Genomic DNA, 27,939 nt, shown 5'->3' on the forward strand with positions numbered 1-27,939 from the left:
GTTTCATTTCTAGTTTTACTCTAAAGAAAATGTAAAGTTTCATCTCTAGTTTCACTTTAAACTTAAATAAAAAATAATTTATGATGAATAATGGCTCCCTTGGCTCAAAACACAACAAACAACACTAATGGTTAACCAGTAAAAAAAACATTAATAGTTAAAAACCGTTGCAAAATTGTCAGCCAACAAAGGAATATATACATTAAGAGAAAGACATCTCTCAAAAAAAAAAAAATTAAGAGAAAGACATAAATAATTCTCAAACCCAACTCCATAGATTGGCCATGCCATACCGGTGCACCTACTAATGCACATTATTCTTTGCATCAAAGGATCCAAAACCAAAATTATATCAAGCTTCTGCATGTCTAGAACTAATTTCTCATATACTTAATTATATATGCAAACTGTTTCACTTTCACATGTCTTCACATTTTTGTGAAACAAATATATTTATTTATCATTTGTTTTGCATGCCTAATTTTAACTAATGCTCTTTTTGTAAAAATTACTAGAATAAGAGCTTGCTTTATGCTCTTCCCTCACAGAAGAGATTCACCAGGTATTTCTCAACATCTTCAGGGGTAAAAACGACATATTCTTTCATTTCACTAACAGTTCCCGCCATAATCCGGTGAGTATATAACTCGCGATAAATTGGAATTATTTTTCTTGCGAGAGAAGCTTTTATCTCTTCGCGAAATTCCGATTCCGGCAAAACAAATGAACTCTGATTCCGATAAGCTTTCTCGAATTCCAGTTTGAATTTCATAAACAACTTGTTCGCCTTTGCCACCGTCATCGCCGCCGTTGGATTTTCCGGCAATGATGAAAACACTTCTCCCCACGCTACTCTTTCGTACTTCTCCATCAACTTTTTCACCTTCTCCATGTGATTCAACAGCCAATCGTCGCCTAGAATGTATTGCAAGTTCGATTGACGGACCTTGTCCACCACGTGCCGGAGATTGTTTGCGAGAAATAGATAAGATAATGATACATTCTTGCATTGTTTTGATTTGCTATCGACTTTGCAGAGAAGAACAAGAATCAGCCACGCTATTCGAACGGAAAATCCAGTCTCCGTTTCAGGAGTACTGTTGGATGATTCTGGACTGTATAAGTAAGATTCAGGCAACGGTGACTTCGACGGTGGAGGAGTGTCGAAGAATATTTCAGAGAGCACGTTGCTATAATCTGCAAGAGTAGTTAGATACTGCATTGTTCGCTTTGTTAGTGAATGAACACCACCGAAATTTGCCTCCGATTTGGAAGAATCCTTCAATATTGTGGACTCAAATTCCAAAAGAAGATTTATTACACACTCGATTAATCGGTGTTGCGAATTATATGCTTGAGATTTAACGACGGTGGTTGAATTAAACGAGAAAATTGATTCAATCTCCGGCAACAACACAGTGATTGTAGCGTACATATCAAGCAATCGGAAAATCTTCTCCGGTTTTGATTTCTTTGTTTTTGCAACGAGTTCAGGAAATCTGAAAAGCATAATTGCTCCATCCTTAGAAATCTCAGCAAAACAAGCTTCTTTGATGGAATTTGAAGTGAAGATTCGATCGATGAGGTACCTCTCTCCAGCGAAGAGCGTCCTCACTGAGATCTTAACCGCCTCTAACCAACTATTGATTTTCATCTCAAGAACTTCCCAGTCCATCTTATTCACCTTCGAGAAACTTCGTTCCTCAACGTTCAGTTTATAAATACCTTCTTCGACGATGGATTTTCTCACAGTGGTGTAAACTTTTATACATTCTTTTCCATAACCGTTTTTAACCATGCACTCAGCAATAATTCTCAAATCATCCACAGCATCGGAAGAAACGCGTTCAACTTCAGAGATACAATCCTCTGCAGCGCGAATATCGTCTTCTTCCAGTGTTCCTCCATCAAAAGAACAGAAAGAAGTTCTGGAGGATCCGACGGAGAAGGATTCAGAGTCCAAGCAGGCCTGGTTCATGGTTAATATCTGGTAAAACTCTTTTTGGAGCCTCTTCATAGCGATTTGCATTAGGTTTTGTGCATGGATAAGTTTTGGAGACGATGGTTCGAGCTCGAGTAACGAGTGCATGGCTCTTTGAAGTTGGTTAACGTGATGAATGTACTGAATGGCTTCGTTTCTGTCGTTGTAGAAGATGGAAGTTACTTTGGCATAATCCGAGGTTTCGGAGTTCCATTTATGTATCAGTTCTTCTGCTGCTTCTATGCGTGTTGTAGCTTTCCTGATTGAAGGTGTTGTGCTTTTGGATGAACTTGAAGTTGAAAATGGTGAACTGTTGGAATTTACTGAAAACGACGGTGTTTTAGGCTTCAAGCAAAATATTCTCATTTTGCAAAAGATGATATATAGGTTAATTTAGTTATGTGTTTTTGTTTTGTATTGTTGTTGTTAAAGATGAATGTGTTTGTTAATTTGTTGGAAGACAAAAGTTGTTATTGAAGAAGTCGTTTGGAGAATGAGATGTTCTTGTTCTGTTTGCGCGTGTATAGATTTTGTGTATTTAAGTTATAAATAATGTTGCTGAAGGATTATATATAGAGGTTGTTTAGGATGTAACGGTATATGAACGACGTTGCTATTTTGATTTATTTGAGATTAATTTGACTTTTAATTTAGACTTTTTGGCTTGGTACCAACGTATCATCAGATTTTGTATACGGCTGTGGATAATTGGATACGAGGTTTTCACACTTATTAGGAGAGGCTTTAGATTTGACTTTGAAAGTTCCGGGAAATAAAATTAATGGCACACATGAAAAGACCAAGATTATATGTGTCACATGATTTATTTTTTTCCAAATCCTAGAAGTCATTCTTCGGAACCAAGTAAACAATTAACATATTTTCTGTCCACAAATTACTTGATTCAGTCATTGCTTAGCTAATTATCGATCTAAATAAGAAATAAGTATAGTTGAGTAAGTTGATTGGAGAGAAAGCAATTTACCACAAGCAGGAGCCGGAAATTAAGTCAAATATATAGAATTCCCAAAACATTGCCAAATGTAAGTTTGTTTACGGTTTATATATAGGCATGTTCACATTGTGTAACCGAGTAAGATTGGGCTTATATATAATTTGGATACGATATCAATTACGAATAACCAAATTAAGAAAGAGGTCAAATACGAATGCAAACAAGCACTTGCACGTTACGCTGACGATGGCTTATAATGTCACGTAACCATCCTTTTCAGATTCAAAAACAACATATACATGCAGTGTAACTGCGTAAGCATGCATGTAATGTCACGACAAGTGATATCAACACTCGAGACAATTCTCGATAGTTTACGCAATTACAAACGAAAATCATGTAGTCTGCTAATTCACCCAAAAATAAATAAAAATATAACATGTATGCTAGACGCAATACATGATCATGTGTTGAATAAGACAGTAAATTTAATATATTTCTCAATTAGTTACATCATTAAGGTATGGCAACCGTCGACATGTTTAGAATATTGTACCATAGATGATAGAACATGACTCCATTCTTCATGAAGATCAATATACAGTATACTCCTACAAAAAAGAATCAATATATGTAAGAAACTTTATGGGTCACTTTTCTATGAACTAATTAAGAGTGAGAATCACACTTGACTTTTTCTTTTTAATAATTTTGCTTCACTCTCCTTCAAATATGATTTTGGCTAAATTATTTTTTTTGACCACTTAATCTAATTTTAGGTTTTGCTTTAGGCTCTTAAGTTTTTTCATTTCATTTTTCCCTTGGATAACAAATATCAGACAAAATTTAGTCTTTTATTTATTTTGGATATGTTTATTTTTCGATCGGTTAATTTCTTTTTACTTCATCCTTTTTATCATATGCAATTCCTTGTTGGCTTAATTGCACTTTTGCCCCCTATATTTTGCCAATTGTGCGATTTTGCACTCCATTGTTTCAAACGAGCGATTTTGCACCCTATATTTTGCCAATTGTGCGATTTTGCACCCCATTGTTTCAAACGAGCGATTTTGCACCCCATAGTTTTCCCCCTTTCTGATTTTGCATCCCAAAAAATCATAAAAATATTCAGTTTTTTTCCAAAAAATTTTAAAAATCGAAAAAAATTTAAAAAATCAGAAAATATAATCAGATTTTTTTTAAAATTCTGGAATTTAATTTTCAAAATACAAAAAAAAGTAAATTTTCAAAATTTTAAAAAAAGGTCAGATTTTTTTAAAAAAATTATGGAAAAAAATTTAATTTTTAAAAATCTGGATACAAATTTCAAAAAAAGGTCAGATTTTTTTAAAACTTACTTTTTTGTATCCAGATTTTTTTCCAAATTTACAAATATACAAAATTTACTTTTTGAAAATTTACAAATTTTAAATTTAATTTTTAAAAATCCAGATTTTTTTGTATTTTGAAAATTAAATTTTAAAAAAATCTGACCTTTTTTTAAAATTTGTATCCAGATTTTTAAAAATTAAATTTTTTTCCAGAATTTTTTAAAAAAAATCTGTCCTTTTTTTAAAATTTGTATCCAGATTTTTAAAGATTAAATTTTTTTCAAGAATTTTTTAAAAAAAATCTGACCTTTTTTTAAAATCTGGATATATGATTTTTTTCTGATTTTAAAAACAATTACTATATTTTCTGATTTTTTTCTAATTTTTTAAATTTTTTGGAAAAAAAACTGAATATTTTTATGATTTTTTGGGGTGCAAAATCGTTCGTTTGAAACAATGGGGTGCAAAATCGCACAATTGGCAAAATATAGAGTGCAAAATCGCTCGTTTGAAACAATGGGGTGCAAAATCGCACAATTGACAAAATATAGGGGGCAAAAGTGCAATTAAGCCTTCCTTGTTTTCAATGTTTTTGACCAAAAGCTGACGAAAATTAGTACATGTCATTTCCCACCCCATTAGTATAAGCACATATTAATAAATCTTGCACTTTTAGCAGCGGAAAATCAAAAAGAGGTTGATGTAATGCAGAAATTGTTGGAAACCTTCAGGCATTTTTTTACCTTGTTTTAGACAATACTAATCTCGGTTTTCCCTAATTTTCAATTGGGTTTTGCTAACCAGTGCCCTAAGGCAATGGTTAAGGATTCCATTATAAGAAACTTTGTCTTGAAAATACAATTGTTTACTTTTTCCTTAGCAATAATTACACAACTTTTTGATGCAAACTTTCTTATTTTAATACTTTAACCAATGGCCCAAGCAATGGTTAGCATTCTTCTTTTCAATTGGGTTGATAAGGGCAATCAAGAAAATGACACAGTATTTACTTTTCTTTTCTTTTTAAGGAAAAGTATTTACTTTTCGTAAATATATTAGATATATTAATCAAGTCCTAGTCTGATTAATATATGTTCAGACTCATTGATTGGAAAATGACCGGGACTAAATTTCTTTAGCTTTTGGTCAAAAATACCCAATTTCAGTTTTCGACAATATGAACCCCATTTTTTCCTTAATTTTCAGTTGTGTTTTTTTTACTAGAATTTTCAGTTGTGTTGTTAAATAAAGAAATGGCACAGTATTTTCTTTTCTCGAATAAATATTAGGTGGACTAAATGTATGGTGTACAGCAGTACAGGTCAAGATGTGATAACTAAATTGTTTGATCATTATATAAATTGTAAATTAGTTATAACGATGTAAATTAGTATTTAAGCTTGCATTTATTTAAACTAAATAATAAATAGAGAATAATCTATTCTATAGAAGAAGAAGCTTATGGTAAAAGTCTATTGGAGGTAAAAGTCTATTTGGTCAAGCTAATTAGATTATTTTGACTGTATAAAACATATACTTAGATTGTATTTCGTATATTTTTAGGGGAAATTTCGTATAGTATCTTCTTCAAAGAAAAAAATAGTAACTAGTAAGAATATCATAAATATTATAACTTTTGTACTACCTAACAAAAAAAATACTAGTAATAACCAGCCAGACTCCGGTAGTTAACGAGCTCCACCAAAAGACAAAGTATTAGTAGACCCTGAGTTTAATTTGTGGGAGGAAATTTTTTATCTATCTTCCAATTGAACTTTGAATTATCATGACCCTCGTCCCCTGAAAACCGGAGGGTTTATATTGATACATAAGAGTACAAATTAACTTATAATTATTTTTACGCTATATATGTTAGAGTTCTTTTTTTGAATCGGCAAATATTATTAAACGCCATCCCCGCAAGACGCAAGGTATGGACGCGATGAAATTACAAATGGTGCCGCATATAGACGGTACACCATAGCCACCTAAACACACCCCTGAAAATAAACCCACCAAAACAAATCACCACCTAAACAACATACTTCAAAAAACAAGCACTGAAACACAGTATCCACTAACCCATCGTCACTACTCACCCACAAAGAACACCCTCAACATAAAACTTCAAAACCCCAACACCGAAGTTGAGCCACATTTCGAAGAGCACCTAACCGAAAAATCATGCAGCTATCACAAACCTCGCGACCTCCGATCCACCGAAAGAGCACAAAAACAAAGCCCAAAATACCAGCAGGGCACCCCTCGCCCCCGATAGACCAGAGAAGAACCAAATCAAGTCAATCAAAGATAGCAGCTAGACCCCGACTCCCGATCTCGTATCCAAATGAACCGGCCCGCCGAAAAACTAGCACACAAAATGAGAGACGAAAGACATGGCATGCAAAGTCTAAACAACAAACAAAACTTAACGGAAAAAGGCTCAAGCTTTTCAGGCATGAACACAAGTGAGTTTTTATACAAACTTGCTACAGTCAAGCTTAAGTACCAATATTAGATCATTGCTGGTTTGAGCAGCTCCAACAGTTGTTTTTAGCATCTCCTTAAAACGATAAATCAAGTTGCCTGTTCATTTTATCATTTACTACCAAGTTCATTACTTACTACTAAGTTCACTAAGTAAGTGTGCAAACGTGACAACATTGTCATAAGGACAAGGTAATTTTGGCAAAACTCACCGTACTAAGCTCATTTCTTCGCTGTGTTTCTTCATTTGAATTTGATGACAAAAAAATACTCCCTCCGGTCCTATTTACAAGAAACAATTTACTTTTTAGATACATTAAATAATTTATGTATTTGGTTTAGGTTCTTGACTAGATACATACATTATTCAATGTATCTAAAAAGTCAACTTTCTCTTGTAAATAGGACCGAAGAGAGTATATGTCTACGTTTGTTACTAGTTTACTAAATTTTATTCCCGGGTATAAAATATTTCTGGGAATAGAAAAGTTTTTCCAAAGAAAATGGTGGGAATAAAGTTCTCATGGAGGTGAGAATAAAATTATATGTAATTACCTATTATATTCCCTATTTTTAAGGTTCCTTGGAATATTATAAGGTTAACCAAACATCTTTTTTCTAAATACCTTGAAATAAAATTCCTATCTTTATATTCCAAGGAATGTTATTCCTAGAAATAAATTTGCTACGCTTGAAACAAACACACGGTTTGTTAAATTCCAATCGAAAGAAATGAGTTTATCGATTTGAGAAACAAGAGCGAATGTGGATGGGTAAAATATAATGGATTACTAATGATTTGAAGAGTTGTTTGTGAATCCGATTTACATATCACAATTTTAAAACATGTCTCCCAAACTCAGTGCAGGCGATGATAGTGGTTGATATCTCAACATTCGTGTTGGTAGTAAGGCCACAATAACATATGAAACCCAAAAGTGTTGTTACGCAAGATGCCACCGTAGTCTGATTGCCCTAGATTGTCAAGAGAATTTTCATCAACATCGGCATGAGTAGTGGTAGGAGCGTGTCAACTAATTTGGTGCAGCTTGGACGTTGGACCTTATCGTAGAGACGTAGAGTTCAAAAGTAGTCAATCATTCCACGATACTCCTTGAAAAACAAAATCATTTCTTGCACGTCAAATGGACCATCAAGTTGTGACAGATAAAATAGAACAATTTTAACTAAATACAAAGGTTGTTAATGAAAAAAAGTTGAGCGTCAGAGAAGTTAAGTAGCATAAGTGGGCATGTGTCGATCCACTTGAAACTTATTGGTGGGCAAAGCGCAGCACATGGTTTGCCGCACAAAAAACCTCAGGTTTTAAGGGATGAAAGCTCTCCACATTTGGACCCAAGACTCTTGGTTTTGTTGGTTAACAAAAGAAGAAAGAAAGTTGCCAGTTATGTGCATTGAGTAAGTACCAGTGGGATAGTTACCCCAATGAGCATATCAGTAGAATCTTCGTTAGTTTTTTTAAGAAGTCAAACTAACCCATTAAAATTGGTATAGAGAGAATCGAACCTGCAATATTGAGAGGAACACGCTCTAAGGTCCCAAACCAAAACCATCAGGTCAACTTAGATGGGTTCAGAATCTTCATCAATAAACAAGTTTTTACGGGATTTTATCAAAACAAATGTTGGAAAGGCGTTGAAAATGTCAATTATCGTTGAGATAAATATCTTCGAGTTTTTGCTAAAAAAAATATTTTGAGTTATAAGTTGTCATTAAGTTCATATTCTTTTTGGTTTAGTCTATTTTACTACAACATATATATCGAGTGAACATGTACCTCTTCTTTTGCTTCATTAGTGTATTACTACAACATATTGAAAATAGACATGTAATCTTACCTTTTTATGAAGTTTGATTTTATTTTTTTTTGGGTCAAGAAGTTTGATTTTTTTATATCAAGTGGATATGTATGATCTTCCTTTTAATTCCAATAATTTTGTCTGATATATATCAAGATGAAGTGAACCAATATTTAACAAAAAAAATTGTATACGTTAGTGCGGTAGAAAAAACAAACAGACGATACACGAGTGTCGTTTAGACGCTAGTTATATATAAAGAGGATGATAGACTTCTTAAGATACTCACAATTTTCACTCTCTGGGATGTTAAACTGAAAGGTTTGTATTTTCACTTCTTCTCTTTGTATTCTTTTATTTTGTTTTTACTACTTTTTTATTCTTTTATCAATCATTTGAGTGATTGCATTCCTATTCACTTTTACACTCAATAACATTATTCTTTGATTTATTTTTTCAGAAATAAAACAAACCTTTCGTCGTTTTAATCTTATTTAATACTAAAATCATTTCAAACTTTATACCATATGTATATGGATTGAAAAATCCAGTACTATATTCTCGTCAAATTTTCACTATGAAAAATAAAGGTTAATATGTTAAACAATCAATATTTTATGCACAAATATAATTGAAAATAAAATATTGTAACTCCTTTTCTCTCTAAACAACTACAACACAATTAATTAAATTTTTTAAACTTGTTCATTAATTTTAGTTTAAGTTTAAGTCGCCTACTTTAAGTTATAGTTTGGATTATATATTTGACTTGTATGTTTAATCCTCTTTTATAAGTTGTTAATTGTGTAGCATTTCATTTGTTTATAAAACAAGATTAGTAAATGTAGTTAGAAATAAAACAAAAGTTTATTAGAATATGGGTTAATGTTGTGGGAATTGGAAGGTGAAGATGTTTCATATACTTTCGTTTTTAATCATTGTCTTTCTACAATTTATTTAAAAAAGATAAATAAATAATAAGTAGATAATTAAGAATAAATTAAATATATTCTCATATGTTGTGTGATGTCGTATTCCACAATGTTTATATCGTGTGAGTTAATTTAGAGTTTTGTGAATTGTGTATAAAACCATTACATTCCACCTTTAACAATAGAAAGTGTGCTCATTTACTTCCTTATTTCTCTATATACCTTCCTTTATAAATTCATAATTTTACCAATTGTAAATTACGAAAATGAAAAACATTTTCAAAGCACTTTTTAAGAGAGTTAAGATAACTTTTTGCTATGTTGCTTCTCGCGTTGCTATGATTGCAGATCTTGTTGGTGTGTTGTAAGTAAAACAAAGTTCTTACCAATCTTTTACAATTTCATTAATCTTAAAAATCTACATCAACAATGAGAATTTTTACCTTTAATTGTTGAAAAGTCAACAATGAGATGTTAAATTTTGTCGGTGTCAACGAATCCTGACTCTTACATTTACTATGTTCGAATTCTATAGAAATATTGGTATATATTATTACAATTCTAATGATTTTTGAAGGATAAGGAAAATTATCCAATTCTTGTGCTAAATGAAAATTTTAGTGTACTAACTTAGATTTAGAAATATCACATATCAATTGATATTGATGCATATTTGTTGAAATTTCAAAAGATTTATATCATAGGAATTACATATTCTTTTCTCATTTGCCTGATTTTATGGTTGCAAAATTATACATAAATAGTAATATACGTCATGTGAATTATTAGTCAATAATTTAATGTTTATGATTAGAGAATTAAGATATCCAATCTAATTTGTACCCAAAAAAAAAGAAGATATTCAATCTAATGAAAGACACGCAAGAAAGACATTTTTCAAAATAAATTTTAATAAATTAATTAAGTTACTAGTGAAAGTAAGAATTTGAAACTTATTTTATATTAGAAATTTAATCATATAGACGTAACACTATTTTCCAAGGTCAAGGGAAATAGGGTGTTAGAAAAACAACTTATGAGATTTTTATACTCTTTATGTCTCAAATTATAAGTTATTGATCATTTCATGCGTACTAAGAAATATAAGTAGTGTTGTATGTACAAAAACAAATTACATTAGCCAATGTTTATTTTTTTAAAACAAATTTTGCTCATCCATGGTTTTGTTTGTGCTTAATTATGTTGTCGCAATAATTACTATTGTTGTATTATATTGATGAATTTGTGTTAAATTTTGCTATTGAAATTTTTGTGATTGAATTATATTGTTGGTGTTGTTGAAGAACAATTATATTGGGGTTGTTGTATTATATTGTTGTTTACTTGATTTTATGATATGTTCCTAAACATAAATATATTCTCTCGTGAGCAAGTGTTTCAAAAATCAAAAAATCATTTAATGCAAACCAAAATAAAGAATGAATCTGATTAAATTGAATTTAATATTAAAATTAAACTTGGATTGAGCAAACATTGGTGGGTTCTCGAATAATATTTTAATAAACAGTATACTAGGGTGTAACAAACATTAATGTGTTGATATTTGTTCACTTCTCTTGATAAAACTAATAAAAAAATTATGCAATTATTTTTACAAAGTTGGTATCGATAACTATACAACAATGATTGATCAAGTTCAGAGTATCCCAAAATATACCCACATGGGAGTCGGGATTGATAGGACCCTATCACCTCAACCAAGCAAGGTACAGCGGTACCTCTAAAAAAACAGATATTTCCTCTCTGCCATCATCAATCTGCCTAACTGCACATCTGAGAATGGTTTGTATTATTTCTTCCACGCAACTTTGAAACCACTTTTGGTACTTATCACAGATGAACATCTGTTGATATGGAATCATTGCATTTGCTTCATCATCCTCCTTGTAACTTTCTGTTGATATGATATATAGGCAGGCATAAGGAACCAACAAACAACAATTGTTTTTTTAAAGGGAACAATTGTTTCTTTTTTTCAATTTTTTTTTACTATCCGACTCCTCTTCTTCTCCTTAATCCGTATTCGACCTTAGATTTTAATGAAAATAAGTACAATGACGCAGATCTAAAGATTTCTCATGGAAATTTTTTTTGAAACAAAAGTTGTTAACCTTTTAGATCTGCACAAACAAAATGTTTCCAGCAAGATAGCAATAGTAGAGATAGTTTAGAGATTTGAGATTCGAATTTTTTTGAAAGAAAACAGAGAAAGGAAGTGACTGCTACCTCTTTAGGCCGATTTGGATTTGTAAGAAAAAACAAGAACACAAGTTGCTGCTCCTTCCTTTCTTCTTTATTTCACGAAATCGGTACTGGATTATTGGTGTAGTGACGAAAATGGTTGTTGGTGAACTTGAAGAGTTGAACCGACCTCTATTCCTTTGTGAATGAGTCTGGATCTGACTTCGGTGGATTTGTATTTTTGATCAAGGAAAACTTGAATCAGTGTTGATATGAGATGATGATGAGGAAACTGATTTGTTGTTGTTTTTGATATCTGGAAAAAAGTGAAAGGCTACGATGAACACAGATGAATATTGTTCATAGCTTTTTGATATTTTTTGGTTTTGATCTATTATTAGAAGAGAGAGAGAGAAAGTTTGTGTTTCTCGTGTAATTCAGTGCAGCCAATGATTGGTGCTATTTATAGCAAAAACTATGGTTGGCACTGATACATTGTAATGACAAAAACGCCCTTGTGGGCCTCTGATGCAGAAATGGCAACCAGGCTGTAGTGAATTGGGGAACAAGTTTCAAAGATGGACCAATTAAAAACTGACATGTGGACAAAGTGGGACCAAAAGGACTAAAAGTAACTAATAATAATAAAAAAGAAAAAAGAAAGGTATATAAAAAAATGTCGCTTCACGTGACCTTTTGGAAAAAGTAGAGAAAGAAATGAGAAATAAAAATTAATTAAATAATAATAATAATAATAATAATAAAAAGAAATAAATAATAATAACAATAATAATTAAAATTGTCCCTTTCGGTAAATGATGTATTTTAAAATACCTCTCTGCCGAAAATTCGACTGATACGATTAACAAAATACAACGTTTTAAAATGCGGACAAACTTTCAAAATGTTTAACATACGAACGAAAAAGAAATTTTTAACTAAAAGAGAAAAAAAGGAAGATTAAAAATTATCTACAACTATGTGCGAAAAGATTTTAATCCAATAAAAGTACAGAGAAAAACTTTAAATAACAAAAATAACTAAAAATTATAAATAAGAAAAATAAAAATATTTAACTGTTTGAAAAAGATAATGAAAAATGTTTTAAACAACTAAAATACGAATAAAAAAATATTAACTACTTCGAATACAACTAAAAATATTTTAACTACCCAAAATACGAATAAAAACAACGTGACTGATTTAAAATGCGTTAAAATATTAATTGGTCAAAAATTAGGGTATGACACAATAGATGTTTTTAAATGTTGGTATTTCTACGAGAACACAAAATTCCAACTAGAAAATAAAACACTTTAACAAGAAAAATGACTAATGATTGTTGATTGTTGCAAGACATTATTATTGTTGATTGATGTCTTGTGACTTGAATATATCAATGACAATGGTAACTAAATATCCAAAGAGTGGTTATTTATTTTGATAGGAGAAGACAACCTTGTTTGTTTTATTTATTTTAATTTGATTTGATACTAATACAACTTTTTTAATTTTCTAGATTTGTACTACTAACTTTTACAATAATGACACATTTCTTCTTACTTCATTGATGTGCCTATTTGATACATTTAAAAGTGTATTATTTGTTTGGATTGCCAGAAAGAAGTCTTACTATCTAGCTTGATCTGTTTTTAAGTTGAATATGAAATTCTTCTTCAAAAAAAAAGTTGGATATGAAATTGTTTTATGCTATTTTCATGGTAATGTTACCAAAACTAAAAATATTATGTGGAACTTTGTTTTACAATATCAGTATATTTTATAGAAGCACTATTAATAGAGTTTGAGAAACTTGTGATATGGTGGGAAGAAATAGAATGAATTAGAGAGAAAATCTATTATTATAAATTGTGATTTGATAGAAATGAATTGAGTGAGTTCCTTATTTACACTCTGATTTTAGTTGCAGGAAATTAAAAGTAGTGTTTAACAAAGAATAGTTAGGATTAAATAAATTTAGTTATGGAGAAAGACCTCATTTATTTGGTTGTAGGTAGAAGTAACAATTTAAATCTCATAATTCATTTTCATTATGTATAGATAGATAAATCAAGTGGATTTATTGATTGGTCAAACTATTATAAAAAGAAAACTTTGATTATTTTATCAAATGACAAAAACACATACTTTTCAATGCATTCTTTATTTATTTTGATAGGAAAACACATTCTTGAATGTTTTATTTATTTTAATTTGATTTGCTACTAACACAACTTTGTTTATTTTTCAAAGTCAGTACTATTAACCCTTACAATGATGTCTCCTTCTTACTTCATTGATATGCCTATTTGGTAGATTTGAAGGTGTGTTATTGGCTTGGATTGTTGAAGAGAAACCCTATTATCCAGCCTGTTCTGTTTTAAAGTGGAATATGAAATTGTTTTCTGTTGTTTTCACGATAATGTTATTGTACTAAGAATATTATGTGAAACTTTGGTTTACGGTATCAATATATTTTATAGTGTCGCTATTAACAGGGCTGGCCCATAGCCTGTCGAGGCTGGGCTATGACACCGGGCCCTGATTATTTTGGGGCCCAAATTTTTTTTTTTAAATACAAGTCCATAAAAAATGACTTATATATGTTGAATGTCGAGTATATGACAGAAAAAGTGTCATGGTCTAGTGGCTTCCTCCTTGTTTTTTGGCTTCCCTGACCTGGGTTCAAGGCCCAGCAGGCTCCTTTTTATTAAATTTAGTCTTTTTTTCTTGTTTTGTATATATATTTTCCTATATAGCCGAATCCAAACCCTTTGTTTTTTGTACCCAATTTTTTTTTTTAAACCATCAATCTTTTATGTGCTTCCTTTTGGGGCCAATATTTTAAATTATAACGGGGTCTCTAAATTGTTTAAGACGGCCCTGGCTATTAACAAAGTTTGATTCGACAAGTTTGTGCTACATTGGTGAAATATGTTCATGCTATTCGGACAAGTTTGATTCGGCACAGTGCATGCGATGGAAAAATGAGTTTGACTCATCCATGATTTTGTTTGTGTTTACTTATGTTGTCCCAATGATTAGTTGCTGTATTATATTGATGAATTTAAGTTAAATTTTGCTGTTGAAATTTTTGTGGTTGAATTATATTGTTGGTGTTGTTGAAGTAGAATGTTATTTATTGACATATTTTGTTTTGTGTTTTTTATATTTTGGTAGATTTTAGATTATATAATGCGAAACTTTAAAACACGATTTGATGGGTTGTTTATGAGATTCTGGTGGCCAAGGGGAAAACTGCAGTTTGGGTCATAAATAATGAGTTTATAAAAAAAATTAAATTTCCAAAGTATGAAAATAATTTACCTTTTTTTTACAAAGTGAAAATAATTTGCTTGAAGATGATAGTTTTTACTACGTTGAGAAATTATCTAACAAAAACATCAAAATTTATACAAATAACATTGAGTTTTTTTATTTTTAATATTCAATTAATCGTACAAAACAATTTCTACATGCATTTATAGATGCAAAGTCACTATATAATTGTGTCAACATCAATATGTTCTATCATATCTTTCTCAATATCAATAGGTTGTGGTGGGATTGTAAAAGCGCTGATTTTTCAAACAGTTGGATAAGAGTCACTCTATCTAGAAATACCAAATGAATGGGTAAAAGTCTTGGCTGGAAATGAATCGAGCTGAGTCAAACTTAGCTTAGCTCAACTCGACTCAATAAAAATTTGATATGCTCAAAACTCGACTTGAGTTCGTTTCGAATCTTATTTCTAGCTCGAATTCGACTTAGTTCAAGCTCGCGAACAACTCAGTTCGACTCGCTAACTCAAATAACATAATTAAAAATTAATTATTTTAGATTTTAGACCCATAATAAAAAAAAACATACCCAAACAAAGGAAATACTTATTGATACATTGGAATTTGATCCAATGTTTAATGAAGAAATTGAATGAGAACAAATACTAACATCTATACACCGTTAGCTCAAATTCAAACTTTCATCTATCACTCATAAGTTGGTGGTTTTATACATAACCTCTTCCCAATCTTTCACAAACATCGCCGATGTGCGACTTTTTTTAAAAACTTAAACTAGATCTCTATGCTATTAGGCGTTGTGTGAATTGGACACGGCTTACATTTATCTTAGCACCAATATTATTATTACTCCTGAATAAGTGTTGGTCTTAATTGCTTAATTACTTTACAAATGTTAACTTTTTGAAATAAATCTTTAAATTGTTAATTAAATTTGTGTTTGTAATTAATTGTTTCTTTAAAAATGATATACTAGAAGAAGCCTTGTTCCACTTCCACTTCCAACTTGCTTAATTGACTTAGTATTGTGTAAATTTTATATTTAGTTGATATTTTTAATTATATATTCATATTATATATATATATATATATATATATATATATATATATATATATATATATATATATATATATATATATATATATACACAATCGAGCTAACTCATGAACCAAACGATTCGAACTATACATAACTCAAGTTTAGCTCATTTATTGGCGAACTTAAATTTCAGTTCAAATTCAGCCTATTTGGTTCATGAACCAAGTTCAACGAATCAATTGCCGAATCGAGTTTTGAACTTTATTTGAGTTGGTTTGGTTTATTGTCAGCCCTTAGTAAAATATAAAATCATCATTAATTAATTTAACACGACAAAAGTTTTTCCTTACAGACGAGATCAATCAAATGGATCCAATAATCATCAAAATCTCCTCGCATAAAACATGTTTAATGACAGATAACCCTCATTTGTTTAGCCTACAGCTTTTCCAAATAATGGGAGTGAGATAGTTTCTGTTGATTTTGACAAAGGGTTTAAGATGGTGGAAAGGTTAGAAATCTGAACTCCCTTTATAACATCATAATTAACTACTAACAACCACAACTCCCTTTATAATTTAAGTAATTTTTTTAAGGCCTAATAAATTCCCAATTATTTTTGTTAGGGCACAAATTTTGTACTTATTTTTTGAAGCTTAGGACGATCGCCTTGCCTTAGATACGGCCATTTGAGCATTCTAGAAGGTGCGCGAGACGAAAAACCCTTTTTTGGGCCATTAATAGGGTAAGCTAAGCCCAAAAGTTTTCGAGCCCAAACCGACCGGGTTGTTACTCCAGGCCCAACCCGAACAAAGTATATAACACATCGTCGTTAAAATGGTCCTTGCGATTTTAGCTGTAGGGTTTCTTCAGTTCCTCACTATCACTCCATAGCTGTTCCTGAATAAAAAAAAATGGGTAAGAATGTGAATTTAGTTTCAGTAACGATTTAATCAAATCAAATTTGTAACATTTTTCAACATATAAGCTGAATTGAATTTCCATTGCATTTGAAGTGAGAATTAAGGTGTTCGAGTTGAGGAACAAACCCAAAGCTGATTTGCTGAACCAGCTGAAGGATCTGAAGGCGGAGCTCGCTTTGCTTCGAGTCGCCAAAGTCACCGGCGGTGCACCTAACAAGCTCTCCAAAATGTAAACAATACATAATCGCTTTTATATGGAAGCTGCTTATATGGTAATCGCGTTTTGTTAATGGTGTTTTTGTTTGTTTGTTTTTTACAGCAAAGTTGTGAGGCTTTCAATTGCACAAGTGTTGACAGTGATTTCACAGAAGCAGAAAGCTGCGCTCAGAGAGGTTTACAAAAATAAGAAGTATTTACCACTTGATCTTCGTCCTAAGAAGACCCGTGCTATCAGAAGACGCCTTACCAAACACCAGGTTTAATTTTTTAGTTAATTTGTTTGTTTGGTTGTGTTTCTGGTTGTAAGTGTTATTGTTAATAGAATCCAATAGTGTTGTAGAAAAGCAATGATTAGATAGTTATTATAATGCATATGTATGAAATGATTGTTGATACTTGATGCTTCATCACATTGTCACACAATTTGTAATTTGCTTCTGTATGTGGTATGGATTCGGGTATGCGTTATGTAATTCTTATAGAATTTGGTAAGCTATTTCTGTGAGTACAAATTAGCAGCCCACATCGGAAAATTATAGCTATCATAGAGATATAACAAGTGTGGTTTGTCAAATATAGATGTATGTTTGTCAGTAGTCCCACATCGATAATTTAGCTAACATTGAGAGGCAGACTTCATTATAAATAAACGTTGTACGACCAGCCTTTGATACACATTGGATAGCTTTGAACTGGTTGGACCTGTGATGCACACCCCAAAGTCAGTTAATTGGTTTAGATGTTTATCTATAAATTTTACTGGTCCATATATTTGTTCATTCAAAATGGTTTGCTGGTACTTTGTTTCATGCAAATTCTTGAAGAATTCTGGCGAACTAATTCGCAGAAGTAACGATACCGGTACATGAGTACCAATCTGCGGACCCAAGTGGTCCTGCAAATTCTGTGCCTATGCTTCGTCAATTTTATTTATAGGTTCTAAGTGCAATTTAGATTTTTTTATATTCTACATTGTAGCAGTTAGGGATTTAAACATTGGTAATGGTTGTGTCGCAATTATGTGGAAAATTGTAATCAAATACGTTGGATGTGGTCTTGTTGTAGTCATATTGCAGTCGGAGAGACATAAAACTCCGATGCTGCAGCCTATATTTTGTTTGTGAGTTTTTAATTTAAAACTTTCGTATCAGTATCCTATTTTGGGTTTCAGCATGTGATTACATTGTTATTGAATATAAATATATGCACGATTACTGTGGATGCTTCATCCATTTCATGTTTTTGTTTAAAAGTACAATTTCCAGTGGGTATATTATACACTGTAGCAGTTAGGGTTTTAGATAGAGGTAATGGTTGTGTAGGGTTTCATGATATTGCAGAAAATTGTAGTCAGATGCGGTAGATGCGACCTAAAATTGCAGTCCCATTGTTGTTGGAGAGATAACGAAAACTCTGATGTTGTGGCGCAGATAGTTGTCATGGACCTTTTTATTTGAAAACCTTAGTAGCATTTACCCATTTGATGTTTCCCTTGTAAATTGACTTGAACACGTGTTTCCCGGCGGTATTTATGCATCATCTTACCAGCCTTTTGTTTGGTGCAGGCATCGTTGAAGACAGAGCGAGAGAAGAAGAAGGAGATATACTTTCCACTAAGAAAGTATGCAATCAAAGCTTAGGCTAGGATTGCTTTCTAGTTGCTAGACCAGTTATTTGAAATATTGAACTTTAAGCTTACTTAATTTGTTTGTCTGGCAGTGTAGCCTATGCATTCCAATTTTTGTCTAGTTACATTTCTGATTTACATAATAGTTTCTGTACACAACTAATCTATCTTGAGACTTCCGAAGGTTTATGTTAAAATTATAGTTTGTTTAGATAAGTTTTACTTTTGCTTGTACGGCAATTGAGCAGTGATGTTATCCTTTCAAGTTTCAAGACTACTTAAACACTTAAAAACCTCCCATACAAGTTAATGAATTATGGTTTATGTTGCTCTGCAATCTTATTTACACATGCGCAGTTCATCAGAGACTTCATTAGCACTTGTTACAGTTCATCAGACTTCATTGGCCCTTGTCACAACCATTTAATATTACTTTCTTTTTGCAAAAAAGTAACAGCCATCTTTTCATTTATATGAGCTACGATGTTCTTAACTCTTGTCGCGGTTTTGTTAAATTAAACTTTAGTCGATTTAGGTAACTTTCGGTTTTGGTAATCCATGTTAGTTAGCATTTGATTTATGTTTTTTGGTGAATGGTCATGTGATTGAATTTCTCCATCACGATCCTACAAATGGCAACCATCGATTTAGAGCTATTGTACATACAACATACTTCATAACTTGAACTTCGTAGTAGTAGTCCAGTATACTTATGGAAAAATTACTATGTTGGTCCTTCATCTTTTTCCTGGTACCATCTCACGGTCAATTATTATCTTCCTCGTAGAAGCAATACCGCTGGGATGGAAGCAGTATTGAAAACATCTTATTATTCACAAAAATAATAAAGTTATCATATTATTCTCAGATATTTTGTTATTAGCCTACATGGCTTCTCCTTTTCCTCTATTATTTTCTTCAAGATCATCTCGTCTCTTCTCTAATCAAGTTTGGACTCTTTTCTCATGTCCACTATGAGGTTAAGGATTTTTCTTGACCGTGCACATGGAGTGTCCATCATTTCTACCCCATATCGAAAATTTAATACCCTAAAAATTTGGAAACAAAAATAAATAAAAATAAGCACTTAATCTATATTTTTTTGTCATCAAATTCAAATGAAGAAACACAGCGAAGAAATGAGCTTAGTACGGTGAGTTTTGCCAAAATTACCTTGTCCTTATGACAATGTTGTCACGTTTGCACACTTACTTAGTGAACTTAGTAGTAAGTAATGAACTTGGTAGTAAATGATAAAATGAACAGGCAACTTGATTTATCGTTTTAAGGAGATGCTAAAAACAACTGTTGGAGCTGCTCAAACCAGCAATGATCTAATATTGGTACTTAAGCTTGACTGTAGCAAGTTTGTATAAAAACTCACTTGTGTTCATGCCTGAAAAGCTTGAGCCTTTTTCCGTTAAGTTTTGTTTGTTGTTTAGACTTTGCATGCCATGTCTTTCGTCTCTCATTTTGTGTGCTAGTTTTTCGGCGGGCCGGTTCATTTGGATACGAGATCGGGAGTCGGGGTCTAGCTGCTATCTTTGATTGACTTGATTTGGTTCTTCTCTGGTCTATCGGGGGCGAGGGGTGCCCTGCTGGTATTTTGGGCTTTGTTTTTGTGCTCTTTCGGTGGATCGGAGGTCGCGAGGTTTGTGATAGCTGCATGATTTTTCGGTTAGGTGCTCTTCGAAATGTGGCTCAACTTCGGTGTTGGGGTTTTGAAGTTTTATGTTGAGGGTGTTCTTTGTGGGTGAGTAGTGACGATGGGTTAGTGGATACTGTGTTTCAGTGCTTGTTTTTTGAAGTATGTTGTTTAGGTGGTGATTTGTTTTGGTGGGTTTATTTTCAGGGGTGTGTTTAGGTGGTTATGGTGTACCGTCTATATGCGGCACCATTTGTAATTTCATCGCGTCCATACCTTGCGTCTTGCGGGGATGGCGTTTAATAATATTTGCCGATTCAAAAAAAGAACTCTAACATATATAGCGTAAAAATAATTATAAGTTAATTTGTACTCTTATGTATCAATATAAACCCTCCGGTTTTCAGGGGACGAGGGTCATGATAATTCAAAGTTCAATTGGAAGATAGATAAAAAATTTCAAATCACTTTATTCTCGGAAATCTACAAATATAATTTGAAACAAACACACCTTAATCCTAGTGATGTTGAGTGCTGACCAAAAATAGAACCCTACTTGCCGTAAATTATTCAATCACTTTATTTCTTTTCCATTATTTTATTTTAAATAAATGTAATAAGAAATGGAAAAATTATCATCACTACACGTTGAACATCACCTCTACCTTCAATTTCACGTTTTCTGTCAGAGTGTTTTCTAATTAACCACCGCATCTCCTTTATAACATTTCACTCAAACATTTTTGCATGTAAAAAAACAAAAAAAAAGAGACCAATAAATTCTGCATTTAATTCTTTTCAAATAATTAAATTCTGCATTTAATAAATAAATATTTTCAACATTCTATAAATTCAATAGCGAAAGCGAAAGAAGAAAAAAAAAATGAAACAGTTACACAAGCAACAAAGCTTGAATCACAGAAGAGAAGAAGAAATGGGAAGCGAAACTCCACCATACTCACCAAAATCAATGAAGCACACACGAACCCTCCCCAGATCGATCAACTACCTCTTACGAGAACAACGTCTTCTTTTCATCCTCGTCGGAATTTTGATCGGTTCAACTTTCTTCATCATTCAACCCACGCTTTCACGCATAAGTCCACCGGAGGCCGGTTCGTTTTTACCTAGATCTGGATTGGTCCGGTTCAATTCCGGCAACGAAGGTGCATCCCTTAGAGTGGGGAGGATTCCGGCGGGAATTGGTGGTCGGAGGCTGAGAGTGGTGGTTACTGGTGGTGCGGGGTTTGTTGGAAGTCATTTGGTTGATAAGTTGATTGGTAGAGGGAATGATGTTATTGTTATTGATAATTTTTTTACTGGGAGGAAAGAAAATTTGGTTCATTTGTTTGGGAACCCTAGGTTTGAGTTAATTCGTCATGATGTTGTTGATCCGATTTTGCTTGAGGTTGATCAGATCTATCATCTTGCTTGTCCTGCCTCACCTGTTCATTATAAGTATAACCCTATCAAGACAATCATATCCTTTTTTCATTCTTTCTTGTTTATTTCTATATATATATATATATACACATGCTTCTATTTGAATTTGGTGTATGAAGAACTAACACGATACTGACACGTTGACACTGATAATCATTTGAGAAAATGAGTTAATTGATTGTAATCGACGTGTTATTGTTAGACTCTAGACAAGCCTTCCATCAGGAGTGTTGGACACTACTAGTAATAATTTGAGATAATGAGTTTATTGAATGTAATCGTATGTGTCAGTGTTGGTGTTAGGACATTTGTTTTTGTAGTTGTTCAATGGTTGTTTGGAATTTCAAATTTTGTGATTGGAATTTTGGATTATTGACTTTATTATGTGATTGGTGATGTACAAGACAATTGTGTAACTTTATTATGTGATTGGTGACACTAATAATAATTTTGAGAAAATGAGTTAATTAAATGTAATCGACTTGTTAGTGTCAGTGTCAAACACTAGGAATGCCTTCCATCAAATGTGTCGGTCTACATGTCGACACTAGTGGTGTAATTTGAGAAAATGAGTTAATTGACTGTAACCGACATGTAAGTGTCTGTGTCAGACACCAGACAAGCCTTCCATTAGAAGTGTCTCTAGTGTTATAATCTTAGAAAATGAGTTAATTGAATGTAATCAAATGTGTCAATGTTGGTGTTAGGGCATTTGTCGCCGTTGTTGTTGTTTAATAGATGCTTGGAAATTTGAATTTTGTGATTGGATTTTGGGATTCTTGACTTTATAATGTGATTGATGATTTACAAGACAAATGTGATGGGTACACTTAATATGTTGGGGCTAGCAAAGAGAATCGGGGCGAGGTTTCTTTTAACTAGTACTAGTGAGGTATATGGTGATCCTTTGGAGCATCCTCAGAAAGAGACTTACTGGGGGAATGTTAATCCAATTGGTGAGTGAGTTTATAAACTGAAATTTTGCTGAGAAATTACGTGTTTTTATGGTGGCTTAATTATTATGTTGGAATTTTAGGTGAGAGGAGTTGTTATGATGAAGGAAAGCGAACTGCGGAAACACTTGCCATGGATTATCATCGAGGTGCTGGCGTTGAGGTAATTTACAAAAGTATAAGTGTTTAATTGATCTGAGCTGGTTTAGGTTATTTAACTCAATGTCTTCTCTTGTGTCGGATTGATAGTTTTTTGTGTAACCAATTCTAATATGACTTAAAAACATGGATTGATTACGCTTGTTGCATTGTACCTTGCTCAATATTTGTTAACTACCCGTGGCCTGTTTGGATTTGAATTATTTGAGCTTATCTACTAGCATAAACACTTGTGAGACTGTTTGAGAAAAATATAAAAACAGTTGATGAAAACAGTTTATAGCTTAAACGAAAATAATTTAACTTGATTTTATTTTTTGTTATAGAAACAGGTTATACACAAGCAACTTATGCTATAAGCTGCAAATTAAGCTGTTTATATAAACAAGGCCTCGATTTTTAATGTCAACTGGTTAAATTTTCCTTAGCTTGTTCATTCTAAAAGGACATACATACCCGTATAATGTAGTTTCCGAGCTTATCAACTTGGTCTTTCGTTGGGGTTTGCTGAACACATTAAGCTTAAGCTATATATCTATTATAGTGTCCTCGTGAGCTTAGCTCAGTTGGTATGGACAATGCATAATATATGCAAGGCCCAGGGTTCAAACCTCGGCCACCACCAAAAAAAATAAATATCTATTTTAGTCGGTGAGCGATTTAACCATTTAGTCAGCGAGTGTAAACTGTACACACAATATTAAGTGCTAACTGGCTGAAGGTCGCAGAGATTATATAGGGAGAAGATTGGTCTTTCTGAATGTTTTCTAAGAAATCATGTTGTGGAATCACAAAAGATGGCTTTCTGAATGTTTCCTAAGAAACCATGCTGTGGAATCACAAAAAATGTTCCGATATATTATTAACGAAGTACTATAGTAAATTTAATTTACTAAGTTTATTGTTGTATTGTTTTTTAGAGAAACCATTAGAAAGGATTTAGAGGTCAATGAGTTGGATCCAAATTTGGTTTATGATAGAACCCTATGACGTAATTTGATCCATGTAGCCGACCCCACTTAGTGGGATAAGGCTTTGGTTGTTGTTGTTGTTGTATTGTTTTTTCCTTGTTGACCTAGAAAACTATAAGAGAAACTATTAGGAAAGATTTAGAGGTTAATGAGTTGGATCCAAATATGGTTTATGATAGATTATTATGGCGTAATTTGATGCAGGTAGCCGACCCCACTTAGTGGGATAAGGCTTGGTTGTTGTTGTTGCTGAGAATTTGATTTAGAATCTCAGACATTTATAATTTTATATCATTGCGGAAATAACCTCAACTTTCCATGAAAAATGAAGAATTATTGTTTAAAAGAAATGAATTGGTTATTGAATACTTCACCTTGCTGATATTTGATTTACAAATGAGAATTTGGTATTAACTTATTAACAGGAGACTTGTATATCCTGAGTCATGTGATGTTGGCTATTCTATAATTTTTTGTTTTGTTTTATAATACACAACATGCATAATGATGAATTCACTGTCAGCTTACTTCATTTTCAATCTCCTTGACAACTTTCCCAAAGTGAACTATATAACCAATGAATAGGTCAGGATTGAATTTGAATCAGATGTTTTCCCCCACTCTTGTGCACCCGACCCCTGTTTTTGAAGTTCAATGCATGGAAAAAATTTCATACAGAGAAAAAGTAATATCTAAACCAGTGTTGTCTATGGCAGATGTCGGAGAGCCAAAATCCTGGCATGCTGACCGACATGTGGCGCCGCCATATCCGAGTATGGCGCCGTGGTACCACCATCCTTCACAAATTTGGCCGTGGTGAAAAGCCAAAAACCCACCACTGATATCTGCCATGGCCAATATCTGACGACACTGATCTAAACCAACATAAATTAATTTTAGACTACTCATTCTAAATTCTGCAAATCACGTTATTTGTACTGATTTGGTTTGCTGGTTTTTAGGTTCGTATTGCCCGAATTTTCAACACATATGGACCCCGCATGTGTTTAGATGATGGGCGTGTTGTTAGTAATTTTGTTGCACAGGTTTGACTCCCTTTCCCTTTTTCTTTGTGTTACTTTAAATTACTGTGGGAGAGGTTTTTATGTTCTTATGCTGATTTTTTTTTTGTCCCTCGTGTCTGCAGGCTATACGCAAACAACCATTGACTGTATACGGTGATGGGAAGCAAACACGAAGTTTCCAATATGTCTCTGATTTGGTAGGTAGCAAATATGCTTCGATGCTTTAAAACTTCATATTTCATTTAATCCTTTCAATTTGTACTATCAATTCTGTATTGCATTCAACCTATTTTGCTAATCATCGTCTGAACTTGGGGAAACCATCTAAAGCTTATCAATGTACAAAAGTTTGTGGTTTGGTAGAATTAATATCAAGTCTTAATAGAACTTTTTCTTGAATGAACTCCTAATATCTTTCAGATGGAGTGAATTTTTCAGAAAGTAACTGAGAATACATCAAGCAAAGAGAAAAAGCCTCTTTGAAACATTAACGAAGTATTAATATTTTTGCTTGTAATTCGAAGAAGCTATTGTATGAATGCAGTTTTCCACTACTATTTATTTTGAATTTTAATTTTTTGAATTGGATTAGTTCAAATCTAAGAATGATGTGTGATCTCTACTTCCAGGGAAGAACTCTTGCAGCATTTGTAATTATACATTGGTGAACTAAATTTATTTTCCGATTCACAGGTTAATGGGCTGGCAGCTTTGATGGATGGTGAGCATGTTGGACCTTTCAACCTGGGTAACCCAGGCGAATTCACCATGTTAGAGCTTGCTCAGGTACCTATTCTTGTTTTGTAGTTTCACTCTCATTTCTTCTTTATGATAAGATTCCTGTCAGATCATGCTAAATGTTTATTATATATTCATTCTTTAATCAATGGATTAAACACATAGCATATTTGTTGTGCCTTCTACAGTAAGGGATTAAGCAATGGACTATGATCGAAGTTACTTTTTATTTTATGAACTTCTTGTGATGGTCATCTTTTCAAAAACACGCAGGTTGTCAAAGAAACAATTGATTCAAGTGCTACAATAGAGTACAAACAAAATACTGCTGATGATCCACACATGAGGAAACCAGATATTAGCAAAGCAAAGGAACTGCTAAACTGGGAACCAAAAATCCCACTGAGGGAAGGTCTGCCTCTGATGGTTAGTGATTTCCGGAATCGGATTTTGAATGAAGACGAAGGGAAAGGAATGAGATAAGCGTTGTAGTCAGCCCTGTGTGAATAGGGAGAACCGTGTCTCCCCTAATCTCTTGTATGGTTACTATCAATAGAAAGTCCTGGTAATACGTCGCTTTAGTAAGAATTGTTTACTTCCCACGCCAGCTTAGCATATACAATCGAGTAATGTTGATTTTTTATAAAATTCTTTTCAGCAGTTTTCGCGTCTATTGTATTGATTAAAGTTGTAATATTCAAATTTGGATTCTGGTATTATGGAATGAAAGAGTATCCGTAGAAATTTGTGCATCTTGATGTTCTTTCTTTCTGATATGAGAACTCGTTGCTTTTCATCTTAAAGGAGGAGGGAGCTTTAGTGGAGATAAAGATTGGAATATAAGCTAGTTACTAGGGAGTTTTTGTAATACCCACACTAAACGTATCTAGAAAGTTTAGCGTGTGCATTAGTTTAGTACTGGATACATTAAAATTTACAACATTAAAACTTCGAATGAATATCTTATACAACAATATGCGTTCGTACAATAATAATACAACTCAACTTTTCTAAAACATAATAATTGCGTCCTTGAATATCCATATCATCCTGCAGCGGGTACGAACGAACACTTACGAACGAACACTTGCTGAAACATCCATACGGCTACTAGCTTGCCATCCAACCTGTTATCTGAAACAAATAAGGATTGGGATGAGACATAATGTCTCAGTGAGTTCTATCTAATCCTAGGCTATAGGTAACCTCGGGGGAAACCTACGGTCACCACGTGTCTACAATACAACCTGCCGGTTGATTATACGTATGTGGGGACTTGCATACTTAGACGGTCGTGCATACTAGGGCCGTCATAGTCTCATCTTAAAATAGGCTTCACTTCTTATGCGTGTCATGGCGGTCAAGGGGAATCTAAAACCGCTTTGACAAGAATACGCTCTACGTATCGAGGCATAAGCATAATATAATCATGACACGATTCTAAACCGGACGATTAGGGGAAACCTAAGATCGTCATCGACATAACTTTCTTTACTTGCTTCTACTTGCATGAGTACGTTTTGTCTAACAACATATCATGTCTAGACTTACTCAGGGATTCCTGATATCTTACTAGTTCTCGACGATCTACGTCAAGGCTCTATTGCATAACTTAAACATGTCTATAATTATGCATAGTCAGATTCATTCATTAGGTTAGCGTTTAACAAACAAACAAATATCTGAGTTCATTTTACGGATTAATTCCGAGTGGAGTAACCCCGGAAGTTAATCCCTTACTACCGGTGAAAACCTCGCTAAGGCACACCGGACTCCTTCAGTGGCGTGCGGGTCCCTTACGGCTTACCCGTTCCCCTCGGAGAACCCCTTGAATCCAACCTCGGAAGGATTACAAGAGACACGGCACCTACTCTTACTTAATGGTCTTGACCATATATGATTCTTGTCTTAAAACTTGCTTAAACTTTCTTGTGAATATGATATCTAATCGCATCACATCTTTAACAAAGTCTTGGTCTTATGCATGCATGAAAATTAAACTTAAACATGCTATCTCTTTTACCTCGGATCCTTAAACGATCCTACTAGAGGTAAAATATATGCTTGCTTAACTTTCTAGGTGAATAGATATCTAATCGATTCACGTCTTGTCATACTCGTATGGTCACTCTAGCTCCTATGCGGAGAGAATACTCTATATCCCTTCGCGTCTTGTCAAGCGTAATG

At 33.0% G+C, this 27,939-nt stretch overlaps 3 protein-coding genes and 1 long non-coding RNA gene across 4 annotated transcripts; 2 read left to right on the forward strand and 2 right to left on the reverse strand.

Moving 5' to 3' along the window:
* Positions 1–261: 261 nt before the first annotated feature.
* On the reverse strand, positions 262–2,532 carry LOC146956150 (exocyst complex component EXO70H1-like). The gene has a single exon (XM_085727166.1). The coding sequence runs from the start codon at positions 2,345–2,347 to the stop codon at positions 530–532; it is 1,818 nt and encodes a 605-aa protein (XP_085583292.1). The 5' UTR covers positions 2,348–2,532; the 3' UTR covers positions 262–529.
* An 8,420-nt stretch (positions 2,533–10,952) lies between these two features.
* LOC146956151 (uncharacterized) lies at positions 10,953–12,124 on the reverse strand. Its single transcript, XR_015014239.1, has 2 exons — positions 11,754–12,124; positions 10,953–11,421 (listed from the first exon to the last, which is right to left on the reverse strand). It is a non-coding gene; the product is annotated as an uncharacterized LOC146956151 (long non-coding RNA).
* A 4,756-nt stretch (positions 12,125–16,880) lies between these two features.
* On the forward strand, positions 16,881–19,034 carry LOC146956152 (large ribosomal subunit protein uL29-like). The gene is made up of 4 exons (XM_085727210.1): positions 16,881–16,967; positions 17,066–17,201; positions 17,292–17,448; positions 18,757–19,034. The coding sequence occupies exons 1-4, from the start codon at positions 16,964–16,966 to the stop codon at positions 18,829–18,831; spliced, it is 372 nt and encodes a 123-aa protein (XP_085583336.1). The 5' UTR covers positions 16,881–16,963; the 3' UTR covers positions 18,832–19,034.
* A 2,283-nt stretch (positions 19,035–21,317) lies between these two features.
* UXS1 (UDP-glucuronic acid decarboxylase 1) lies at positions 21,318–26,504 on the forward strand. The gene is made up of 7 exons (XM_085727175.1): positions 21,318–21,971; positions 22,713–22,862; positions 22,943–23,022; positions 24,952–25,035; positions 25,137–25,211; positions 25,708–25,800; positions 26,026–26,504. Exons 1-7 carry the CDS (start codon positions 21,347–21,349, stop codon positions 26,233–26,235), a joined length of 1,317 nt encoding a protein of 438 aa, XP_085583301.1. The 5' UTR covers positions 21,318–21,346; the 3' UTR covers positions 26,236–26,504.
* Positions 26,505–27,939: the final 1,435 nt, after the last annotated feature.

Source organism: Medicago sativa, chromosome 1 (genome assembly GCF_051527215.1).
Source record: "Medicago sativa cultivar Bolivia chromosome 1, Bolivia_mono, whole genome shotgun sequence".
Classification (NCBI taxonomy): domain Eukaryota; kingdom Viridiplantae; phylum Streptophyta; class Magnoliopsida; order Fabales; family Fabaceae; genus Medicago; species Medicago sativa.